This window comes from Sus scrofa, unplaced genomic scaffold (genome assembly GCF_000003025.6).
Source record: "Sus scrofa isolate TJ Tabasco breed Duroc unplaced genomic scaffold, Sscrofa11.1 Contig988, whole genome shotgun sequence".
NCBI classification, from domain to species: domain Eukaryota; kingdom Metazoa; phylum Chordata; class Mammalia; order Artiodactyla; family Suidae; genus Sus; species Sus scrofa.
Window position 1 is genome coordinate 37,247 of NW_018085366.1, and position 12,436 is coordinate 49,682.

The following is a 12,436-nucleotide window of genomic DNA, read 5'->3' on the forward strand; positions in this document are numbered from 1 at the left end:
TCAGAGCTGCAGCTGCCAGCCTACCTACAGCCACAGCAACCCGGAATCCAAGCTGCATCTGTGACCTACACCACAGCTCACAGCAATGCCAGATCCTTAACCGGGTGAGCGAGGCCAAGGATGGAATCCGCATCTTCATGGATTCTAGTTGAGTTTGGTACCACTGAGCCACTACGGGAACTCCCCTTTCAGTCATTTTAAATTTATTGTGAGTTGTTTCATGGCCTAATGATCTATTCTGTAGAATGTTCCTTATGCAATGAGAAATATATCTATTCTGCTTTTTTTGAATGAAGTGCTCCGTATATGTTAGTTTTGTTTACCTTGTTTGGCTCTCTCTTTCCTTGCTGATATTCTGTCTAATTCTTCCATCCATTATTTTAAGTGGGGTACTGAAGTGCAACAGTTATTGTGGAATTAACCATTTCTCCAATTAGTTCTGTTACTTTTTATGTTATGTACTTGGGCAATCTTTTGTTAGATGCATCCGTGTTTGTTAGATCTTCTTGATGGATAGACTAAATTTATCATCATAATTTTTTTGACCATAGTAACAATTCTTGTCTTTATGTCTATATGCTCTGATATCCACATAGCTGTTAGTGCTATCTTTTTTTGCTTTTTTAAGATTATTTTTTGAAGTATAGTTGTTTTAGAATATTAGAAGGAGTTTCAAGTGTACAGTATAGTGATTCACTACTTTTACAGGTTATACTCTATTAAAATTGTTGCAAGATAATGGCTGTAATTCCATGTGTTAGACAATAAAACCTGGTTTCTTATCTGTTTTGTACATAGTAGTTTGTATCCATTAATCTCATACCCCTCTCTTGCCCCTCCCCTCTTCCCTCTTTTCATTGGGAGCCACTAGTTTGTTGTCTATGTTTGTGAATCTGTTTCTGTCTTGCTATACGCATTGATTTGTTTAATTTTTTAGATTCCACATATAAGTGATGAGAAGAAGTGTGTGTAAATGTGTCACATCAATGTGTCTTCTTTATCCCCTTCATCCATTCAAGTGTTCATGGATACTACGTTTGCTGTCATTTCTGGGCTATTGTAAATAATGCTGCTCTGAACATTAGGGTGCCTGTATCTTTTCAAATTCGTGTCTTTGTTTTCTTTTGGTATCTACCCCGAAATGGAATTGCTGGATCATGTGGTAGTTCTATTTTTAACTTTTTGAGACATCTCCATAATGTTTTCCGTAGTGGCTGTACCAATTTATAGTCCTACCCAGAATGGGAAAGGGATCCCTTTTCTCTGTTTCCTCACCAATATTTATTATTTGTGTGGTTTTTGATGACTGACATTCTGATAGGTGTGAGGTGACATCTCATTGTAGTTTTGATTTACATTAATCTAATAATGAGTGATGTTGAGCATCTTTTCATATGCCTATTAGCCATCTATATGTCTTCTTTGGAAAAACGTCTCTTCAGATCTTCCACCCATTTTTTGACTGAGTTGTTCATTTTCTGATATTTGTTGTATGAGCTTTTTAGGTATTTTGAATGTTAGCCCCTTATCATATAGGCTTGAGTATTTTCTCCTATTCAGTAGGTTGTCCTTTTTTTGAAGCTCATTTTCTTTGCATGTGAAAGCTTTTAAAGTTAATTAGTCCTGTTTACTTGTTTTTGCTTTTATTTCTTTTGCCTGAGCATGTGGATCCAAAAAAATATTGCTGTGATTTATGTCATTAGAGCATTCTGCCTGTGTTCTCTTCTAGGAGTTTTATGGTTCCAGGTTTTGTTTTTTGAGATTTCAGGCCTTACGTTAAGGTCTTTAGTCTATTTGGAATTTATTTTTGAATATGATGTGGGGAAGTATTTTAATCTTATTCTCTTACATGTAATTGTCTAGTTTTTGATCTTTTTAAGTGTATAAAATTATCAAAATTAGTAAACTAAACACAAAAGTTCATGCTACAAAATCATTTTTAACTGGTTTTAATTTTTAAAAATCATTCTTTTTTTCTTGGAGTTCCCGTTGTGGCGCAGTGGTTAACAAATCCAACTAGGAACCATGAGGTTGCGGGTTCGGTCCCTGCCCTTGCTCAGTGGGTTAATGTTCCGGCGTTGCGGTGAGCTGTGGTGTAGGTTGCAGATGCGGCTCGGATCCCACGTTGTTGTGGCTCTGGCGTAGGCTAGTGGCTACAGCTCTGATTTGACCCCTAGCCTGGGAACCTCCATATGCCGTGGGAGCGGCCCAAGAAATAGCAAAAATACAAAAAAAAAAAAATTCTTTTTTTCTCGATTAATCAACATATTTATAAATAATAATCTCTGATGCCTGCAGATAATTCCTGCCTATTTCTGTAGCATAATTGTTAATTGGCTATTTTTTGCATTTTCAGAATATTTCTATTCTTAACTGAACACAGATATAAATAAAAAAAACAGTGTGTTTTGTTTTGGTCTTCAGTGAATCAGATAGCTTTTGGTAAAATGGGCACATCTGGCAAAACAGACATCTCGGTCATTAGTAACCATCACTATCATTCCGTGACTGGAGAATTACCACATCTTCTTTTTCTTTTCCAGCTTTATTGAGATGAAATCGACAAATAAAACTGTGAAGACTTAAGGTGTATAATGTGATGATACATATATCAAATATATATCCCTCGATGTATGTATCCACTGTGAGATGACCACCACGATCAAGTTAAGCAACGTGTTCATTGCTTCTGTGTATGTGTGTGGTAAGAAGAGTTAAGATCCGTTCTGTTAGCAAACTTCAAGTACATAATTCAGTGTTATTAACTACTGTCACCATGCTGTGTGTTAGATCCCCAGAACTCATTCATCCTATGCTGTAGGTTGTCATGGGAGCTGTCACAGTTCTCCATTCCTTGTCCTATACCCACTGCTATGTGGGTAGCTGAGAATCTCTCATAGATCACAGCACCTCCCTGAGAACGAAATGTTCAAAGCCAAGGTAATGTTCCTATAGATGCCTCAAGCGACTAGACGATGTCCATTTATCTTAAGAGCAAGTTTTCGGATGATTTCCAAATATATTTGGTCAGGAATCATCTGAACATATGTAAATCTTTTTTTTATTACTCAAATGAATTTATCACATCTGTAGTTGTATAATGATCATAACTGAACATATGTAAATCTTATACATAAAAATAAATTTAAAATTATTTATATTATTTAGTGTTAGTTCAGTTTTCTTCTTCCATCCTAGAAGTTAAATAGGTGTTCTCCTTCTTTTGAAAAAAAGTTTCACCATGAAGACTCTGGTGGAAATTTCCTGTAATTTTCTTTTAAAATTCTGCAACAGATACTTCTGATTTTTTTTGGGGGGGGAGCTTTTGGATTACTTTTAAATTTTAATAATTTTCTTTTTTTGGATGTTACATATTTTTACAGTACGCACAACTCAAAAAGGAACTATTTAACTCTATGTCATGTACCAATAATTAAGGTTGAAGAATTTTGAAACATTTTTATGGAAGGAAGTAACACACATCACAGAGCTATTAGGGCATAAAGAGCCATGTGGGACACACATATGTGGAAGCACTACCCCAGTGACCACCACAGAAGTTATACGGATCTCTCAGGGGCTAGAAAATGCCTAAGAATTTAGAGTGAGAACTTGCTAGGCTTCTGAGATGTAATCTGGCAATTTGTCCTTTTAACCTATACTTTAGCCTAAATGGGAACATTTTGGGAAACCTGTCTAGTGTTGGACTCATCTATTAAAATTCTTTGGTATCCAACTTCCTTCCGGAATTTGGTAATGAGAACTTTAACTATGAGTACAAAGGTATCTCTCAAATAACAATCACTGTTATTCAAGAAGGTTCTTACAAAACAGATTGACAAGTACAGTCCTCCCTCCCTCCATCCTTTTCTCTTTCTTTCTTTCTTTCTTTGTTTCTTTCTTTCTTTCTTTGTTTCTTTCTTTGTTTCTTTGTTTCTTTGTTTCTTTCTTTCTTTCTTTGTTTCTTTCTTTCTTTCTTTGTTTCTTTGTTTCTTTGTTTGTTTGTTTCTTTCTTTCTCTCTCTCTCTCTTTCCTTCCTTCCTTCCTACCTTCCTTCCTCTCTATCTTTCTCTCTTTCTTTTTTAGATAATTTTAAATGATAGTTGATTTACATTTTCTGTCAATTTCTGCTGTACAGCACGGTGATCCAGTCATACGTATATGTACATTCTTTTGTTCACATTATCCCCCACCATGTTCTATAACAAGTGACTAGATCTTCCTTCCCTCCTTCCTGCTTTCCTTTTATTTCATCTTTCTTTCTTTCCTCTTATGTTGGTTTTGCATCTTTTTCAAAGAGCCATTTTTGTGGTCCTCTGGTATCTACCTATGAGCCAATACTTTTTTCTTGCCTAGAGTTCTCCTAAGAGCTGCCTTGACTTCCTTGTTCCGTAAACTGTAGATGATGGGGTTGAGCATGGATGTTACCACGGTATAGAAGAGGGCTAGGAGTTTATCTATTCCTGGTGAATGGCTAGCCTTGGGTCTCAAGTAGGTGACAGATCCTGAGCCATAGAAGAGTGTTACTACAAGTAAGTGGGAAGAACAGGTGGAAAGAGCTTTTTGGCGACCCTCAGGAGGGCATGCTGAGCACAGCAGCTAGAATTCTGCCATAAGAAGCAATGATGAGTAAAAATGGGCTGGAAATGCAAAGGGTGGCTGCAACAAAGACTGCAGCCTCATTATGGGAGGTATCCCCACAGGCAAGTGCCAGGATAGGGGGGAGGTCGCAGAAGAAGTGGTCTATTTCACAGGGGCCACAGAAGTCCAGGGAGAAAATATAGTTGGTCTGGCCCAAGGCTGCCATGCATCCCACTCCCCAAGAAACCATTGCCAAATGGACACACACTCCACGACTCATTCGTGTTGCATAGTGAAGTGGGGAGCATATGGCCATATAGCGGTCAAAAGCCATGGCGGCCAAAAGACAGCACTCACTGATACCAAAAGATGCGAAGAAAAACATCTGTGTAGCACACCCCTCCCGAGAGATTCCTCGGGCCTCGCTCACAAGGTTCTGCAGCATCTTGGGTGTGACAGAGCACGTGTAGCCAATCTCCAAGAGAGACAGGTTGGCCAGGAAGAAGTACATGGGGGTGTGGAGGACCGGGTTGGTCCAGATGGCAGTGGCTATGAGAGCATTGCCCGCCAGTGATGCTAAGAACATGAGCAGGATGAGGGTAAACGAAAGGAAACACTGTTCAGTGACCTCAGAGAATCTGGCAAAGGCAAAGCGTTTGACAGACATGCTGTTGTCCTGCCACAAGGAACAGTTGAAGGTCATGCCTGAAAAAAAGAAGGCAAGGTCATCATCAAGAGTCTTTCACATAGAAATCTGAATCTTTCTCTTACTCTTAACAAGCTCTCTTGAGTCAGAGAGATAGATTTCTTTTCTGCATTTCTAAAATTCAAAGTTTGGAAGTTACCCTCATCTTGAAACCAAATCCTATTCTATGTTCACTCTCCTAGTTGATTTGTCGTAAATAATCTATTCAGCAGGCATAAAATGGAAAACAGTTTAGTAAAATTCTCTCTCTCATCCCTTCATTTTACCAGTTGTCAAATACTAGCAGATAAGGTCCTCCCATATCTACCTATTTCTTTCCTATTCTTTAGCCACTGACTTGCTTTCTTTACTCATTTATCAAGAAGTATTTATTGAGCTCAGCATATTTTCAAAGTATTTTTCAGTTTCTGTTGTAGGTCCTGGATTCAACAAAGAAGGAAAGAAGAACAGAAATAAATGGACCGATTCAGAATTCTATTAAATATGAAATAACAAACATATGATTACAGGGACCCTTAGCGTCTATGACTGCTGAAGAATGTGCTCACACATCAAGTATTCTATTATAATGCATTTACACTTATACTAAAGCATTTAGAAACATTTCCCTTTTGTTGTTACTAATTAACTTAATATAATTTAATATTTCTCTTTTCTATGTGGCACCACAATTCAGTTAAGGTTGTGGCAAAGAAAATAGAGACAATAGTTTATATATTTCTTTGAACCCCAAATATTTTCTTTCTTTCTTTGCTTTTCAGGGCCACACCCATGGCATATGGAGGTTCCCATGCTAGGGGTCCAGTTGGATCTACGGCTGCCGGCAGTGGAAAACGAACCCAGTTAATGCCCATGAGGACATGGATTTGATGTCTGGCCTTACTCAGTGGCTCACTTGCTGTGAGTTGTGGTGTAGGTTGCAGATGTGGCTTGGATCCTGCCTTACTGTGGCTGTCACAGAGGTTGGGAACTACAGCTCTGATTTGACCCCTGGCCTGGGAACTTCCATATGCTGTCAGTGCAGCCTTAAAAAGAAAGAAACAAAAAACAAAATAAGAAATTAACATGCACTTTATCACCCTCGAAAATTCTTGCCCTGTAGAAATGTCATGTTAACGGACTCATTGGACACTGTGTGCAATATTCCCTAATAGTGCCAGTCTATAAAAATAACCTATATTAAGAATCAGCCATCAACCAAATAATGCACCATGATTCTAATCTAAAGATATAGGAGTTTTATGCAAATGATGAACTGTGTTTGTAAATTCCTACTCAATGTGATGACAGATCAAGTGGCCGTTGAACATTGACAAGATTCTGCAGGTTCAAATCTTGAGATGGAGTTTCAGTGATAGGTGGATGTATGAAAAAGTAAATAGAGGAGAGAGACAAGATCATTTCAATAGCTCGTGGCTTTCTTCATGTGCCAGCTTACCCAGCCCAAGATCCAAGACATGTACCTTGTCTACAGCTCTGCTTTGGAAATAACCCAGCAGAAGTGATTGATTTGGAGCCAGCTCCACGTAACTAGAACTGTTGCTTAACTGACTCAGTCCCTTATTAGTCTCTATTGTCATGATGAAACGTTTCTTTAGTTCCTATCAGCCAGAGGAAATCATGTGATACATTACTAGATATTTTACCTGAAACGCTTAGTGCAGTGCCTGGAATATAAGAAAAACTCAGTAAATATTAGTCTCCATTATTCTGAAATGGTCATTTCTAAAATGCTTGAATCATAGGTACAATTTAAATAAACTGGCCATTGAATATGGCAGAGATGATTTCCCATTGCTTTCCACCATTTATCCGTAGTTATTTCATCGAGGACCTAATATCTAGCTGAGTGATGCCTTAATATAAGCTCGCAGACTATTTTAGCACTCGATGTGTGTAACATGTACAGGGTGATACAGGCATTTCCAATTACCCAACAACAAGAGCTGTATCTAATTCTTGTGAAATAATTAATTTAGAACAACTTACAGCATAAGTCACAACTTATCCTTTATGACAGGGATACTGGCAAACTGAGGAAATTTTTATGGTCTTCAGAGAGGGGAGAAACTAACTGATTAAAACAATGTCCAGAACTGAATGATGCTTCGAATGCTGGCTATTCATTTTCAAGCTTCATCCAGCATCTTCCACAGCACTCTTAAGACCTCAGTTATATCACATACCTTCAATCATCATTTTTGAGGAAAAAAAGTAGATGGTATTTGCTTTTGAGGAGCCACTCCCTGATTTTGTCTGCATGCTGTCCTTCTAACCTCCCCACGTTCAGAGGATGTAAAGCTCCCCAGCCCTCACTTCTAAGGCTATGCACTGAGAAGCTTTTATTGTCATCAGGACCGTGTCTGATGCCAGGAAGATTGTGTCTCTGGAGAGAGCATTATGTCCTTCCCAGCAATGCCCTCTCTCCACACACACAAGCGTGTAGGGTTGTGCTGATTACATGATACTATATTTGAACGTTTCTCATCCTGAAAAGAAGGAATGTGAACATGTTTCACTTCCTTTCTTCTCCTTGTTCTGAATCTTTATCGTGCCTCCCTTCTCCTGAGACATATTTTCTTCTAACAAGAGGGTCAGGACATAGTTTGATTCTGTCTCTGAGGAATTGCAATGGACCTGTCTGCCTCTATTTTTGTTAATTATGGAACACTTAGGAAGCAAAATAAATAAATGTAAAAGGTAATATAAGACAAAAGTAAAAGTAAATCAACAGCGAAATATGATGAATAGCCTATATTATAGATCCCTGCTATCCTAGACTGTATGCACAATGAGATATTAATTCAAGTGAGATGTACTCCTGGGGCCAAATATGTGATGCCTGTATACTATGAATATGAACTACTCATATTTAAAATTTTGTTAGAATTAAAAAAGTAGTCATCAAAATAATTAGTAGTCACTTTCACATCGTATTATATTGAAGCAATCAGTGTTTTTCTGGGACTCTCTCCCCATATAATAAGAAATGAGTGACAATGGAAAAAAATCGGTGCAACTCCTCGAGGCTACTTTGTTCTCCTGGGTTTTTCTAATTGGCCTCACCTGGAAGTAATGCTCTTTTTGGTTATCTTGGTGTTCTACTTGATGACATTATAGGGAACCTGTTCATCATTATCTTGTCGTACCCTGACTCCCATCTGCATGCAGTCATGTGTTTCTTCCTCTCAGACCTCTCTTTTCTGGATCTCTGCCACACCACCAGCCCCATCCCTCAGTGGCTGGTCAACCTTTGGGGTCCAGAAGAAAACATCCAATGGATTAACAGGAGCTAAATATTCTCCTACAATCTAGTGACCAAAGTATGAAGAATATTGGTGCTTGATACAAACTGCTCTAGCCCGGGTTGTCAGACATTTCCCACCTTTTGATAGCTGGGTTTTTCTGCTAGTATCGGATCCCTGTTTAAATTCCCCCCAATAGAAAAATTTAAACTCTGAATATCTAACCATGTAATGATATTAATATTTAAATATTTATTACATGCATAATATTCGATATGCATTGAACAGAGCTGGAATGATACATGCCAAGCTCATAATAGTAGTTGCCTCTGGGTTGGGTTTTGGGTCAGGGAGTGATAGAAAGGACACTAATTTTCTCTGTGATATTTTATGTGCTAGAAAATGCTGGAAATAAATATGACAAAAGTAATAGTTGATGATTCTGAGTTGTGGGAATGTAGGTTTTCTATGTGTGTGTAATATTTTTAAGTATCTGAAATAAAGAATAACAGAGGGAGTTCCCGTCGTGGCGCAGCGGTTAACAAATCCGACTAGGAACCATGAGGTTGCGGGTTCGGTCCCTGCCCTTGCTCAGTGGGTTAAGGATCCGGCGTTGCTGTGAGCTGTGGTGTAGGTTGCAGACGTGGCTCGGATCCCGCGTTGCTGTGGCTCTGGCATAGGCTGGTGGCTACAGCTCCGATTCCACCCCTAGCCTGGGAATCTCCATATGCCGCGGGAGCGGCCCAAGAAATAACAACAATAACAACAACAACAAAAAGACAAAAAAAAAAAAAAAGAATAACAGAGAATTAAAGCAGAATTGTTTGTTAAAATATCAGTTCAAGTTAAAATTCACCGTGATGGTAATAGCAGCTCACATGTATGGAGTAATTATGTACCAAGCACTGTGGAGAATGTTTATGTCTTTTCCTTGTTGAATTTGTACAACAATCACGACCAAGGACACATAAAGACTGTTTTCTGGTACTTCTCTTAAACAGAAAGCAAAATACCCAATTTCTCTCTCTTTTTTTTTTTTTTTTTGGTCTTTTTGCCTTTTCTAGGGCCAATCCTGTGGCATGTGGAGGTTCCCAGGCTAGGGGTCTAATCAGAGCTGTAGCTGCTGGCCTACGCCAGAGCCACAGCAACGCGGGATCCGAGCCACGTCTGCGACACACCGCAGCTCACGGCAATGCCAGATCCTTAACCCACTGAGCGAGGCCAGGGATCGAACCCACAACCTCATGGTTCCTAGTCGGATTCGTTAACCACTGAGCCACTATGGGAACTCCCAATTGCTCTCTTAAAATCACAATTTTTAAAATGATATCACTTATACATGCAATGTAAAATATAGCACAAATGGATGTATCAACAAAACCGAAACAGACTCAGAGACTTGGAGAACAGACTTGTGGTTGCCAAGGGGGAGGGGGAGTGGGATGGACTAGGAGTTTGGGGTTAGTAGAAGCAAACTCTTATATTTCTAAGGGGCAAGTGATGAGGTCCTACTGTGTAGCACAGGGAACTACACCCAGTCTCTTGTGGCAGAACATGATGGAAGATAATATGAGGAAAAGAATGTATGTGTATGTATGGCTGGTTCACTTTGCTATATAGCAGAAATTGGTTCAACACTGTAAGTCAACTCCACTTACTAAAAAAATGTAATCTTATTGTAATACAATTTCCAAACCCAGATTTTCTATCGATGTCATATATTAGCTAGAAACAATATCATAATTTTAAAATGTTTCTTAATTCATAAACTCATCATATACTGTTTTTTTTTGTTACACTAACAAGCCAGTTATTGGATATAGTCGTATTTTATTTTTTCTATATTATGGCAAATCTCTTGGCAAGACCTCAAGGGAAATTATTCATAAGGATGTTTTGGAAATTTTAAATAGTTAAGTTTTCAGAGTTTTGGTGGTTACCTTCTGGGTTATAGTTTGAATGGTCTTCAAAGATTATTTTCAATATTTTGCAGGGCTAAACTTGGCCTTGACGTTTAGAGACGTTAGGCAGAGACAATTAACTCTAATTAATAGTAAAAATGTACAATTTAGTTTTTAATGTATCCCATTTTTCAAATGTCTCATGCTCCCTATTCCCCCACTTAGACCACCTCTAACAAGTTATTCCTCAAACGTGGCCCTTAGCATGATGAGGAATTGGGGAAGAAATTTCAGGGCAACCTGTTCTCTTTCGTATAAAGACAGCTTCATGAGCATGTTCATCACTGAAGGTTTGTCTATAGAGTCATTGTTTTCTTTGGGCAACAGTGTATCATGTTGAAGGTATTCCTGAGACCCTGTTGTAACCAGGACAACTCCTTGAAGGGCATTACTTACCACTTTGGGATTTACCCTCCCAATGGCCCCAGTCAAGGAAAGCATGTCCCATTATTCTTTTGTTTCCATAAAACTCCATTTGCTCTAGGAGAAGGGGTCTATCCCCTGAGACACTAAATACTCTAATGAGCTCCTCTTCCCTGCTAAACCATATCTTTCAGTAGACTCAGAATTCTCTGTTGTGTAGCATGATAACCATAGTAATTTTCAGACTCTGCTTTCCTAGTGTGATGCAGTAGACTAGACTCTATGGTGCATCTGTCCAGCCATCCCTTTATGTTGGTGATGTGAAAGAGATGAAAACCAGAGATCAGGTTGGTCCCTACATAAAGAGGCATCATCTGGGCAAAGAGAGGGAATATGATCAGATGCAGAAAGGGCATTTAGTGAAAGGAGTTGTTTGAGTGTTAGGCATGCCCTAGGTAAGGGTATTGAAAGACTAATATGAGAACAAAGACAGCTGACCAGTGATATGGGGATGGGGAGGCGAAACTCATGTCCGTCACTATTTCCTCCATAGAAATTTAAAAATAAGGACATCTAAAAATAATGTCTTATTATTATTATTTTGTCTTTTTATCTTTTCTATGGCCGCTCCCACAGCATATGGAGTTTCCCAGGCTCAGGCTCAAATGAGAGCTGTAGCCGCCGGCCTAACGCCAGAGCCACAGCAACGTGGGATCCAAGCCTTGTCTGCAACCTACACCACAGCTCACAGTGACGCTGAATCCTTAACTCACTGAGCAGGGCCAGTGATCGAACCCGCATCCCCATGGTTCCTAGTCGGATTCGTTAACCACTGAGCCACGACAGGACCTCCATTAATGTCTTATTTTTAAGAAAAGGCGATATTTCATTCCACAGCACAAGAAAACAGTCTTTGTAGAAATCTTTTTTCCCACTCCTTTGTAAAAAATAAACTTACCTGTAATGTTCCTATTGTTTGTCTACTTACTTCTGATTATTTCATTTAGAGTTTTAAGTCTTAGAGGCTTGGGGACAAACTGTTTCTAACTTTCCTGTTGAAACTCAATATCTAGTGCTAACATCTTTTTTAAGAATGGTACTTGAGGAAGTAAGAGACCTCAAAAGTGGTAACCAGAGGTGGCTCTATTATTTTTGTTTGTTTGTTTTTTCATTTCTTTCTTCCTTCCTTCCTTCCTTCCTTCCTTCCTTCCTTCCTTCCTTCCTTCCTTCCTTCCTTCTTTCCTTCCTTCCTCTCTCTCTCTCTCTTTCTTTCTTTCTTTCTTTTTGCCATAGCTTGTTAGGAAGTGTGAGAGAAAGAATTGGCTGTGTGAGGAAACAGAAGTGATGAGACATTATTGGATGAGGCAAAGCTCTCACGGAGAGACAGAGGGATATTTCAATGGTGGGATACTTATAATAAAAAGCAAGCTAAAAATCTTAGTTCACATGAATAGATCTGTCAAGTACAGGGGGAGAACCTTGATAAAATGCCTCTTTTTTGGTGGGGGGTGGGCAGAGGAAGAGCAATTTATTGCTTCTTTGGGCTTTAAACCGCCGAAGTGCACTCATAGTCCACAAGA

General features: G+C 38.9%; 1 protein-coding gene across 1 annotated transcript; it reads right to left on the minus strand.

The window, feature by feature from the left end:
• Positions 1-4,069: 4,069 nt before the first annotated feature.
• On the minus strand, positions 4,070-5,697 carry LOC110259197 (olfactory receptor 10C1-like). The gene is given in 2 exon segments (XM_021082521.1): positions 4,070-4,579; positions 4,581-5,697. Coding segments are annotated over 2 exon segments (960 nt in total). The 5' UTR covers positions 5,285-5,697; the 3' UTR covers positions 4,070-4,323.
• Positions 5,698-12,436: the final 6,739 nt, after the last annotated feature.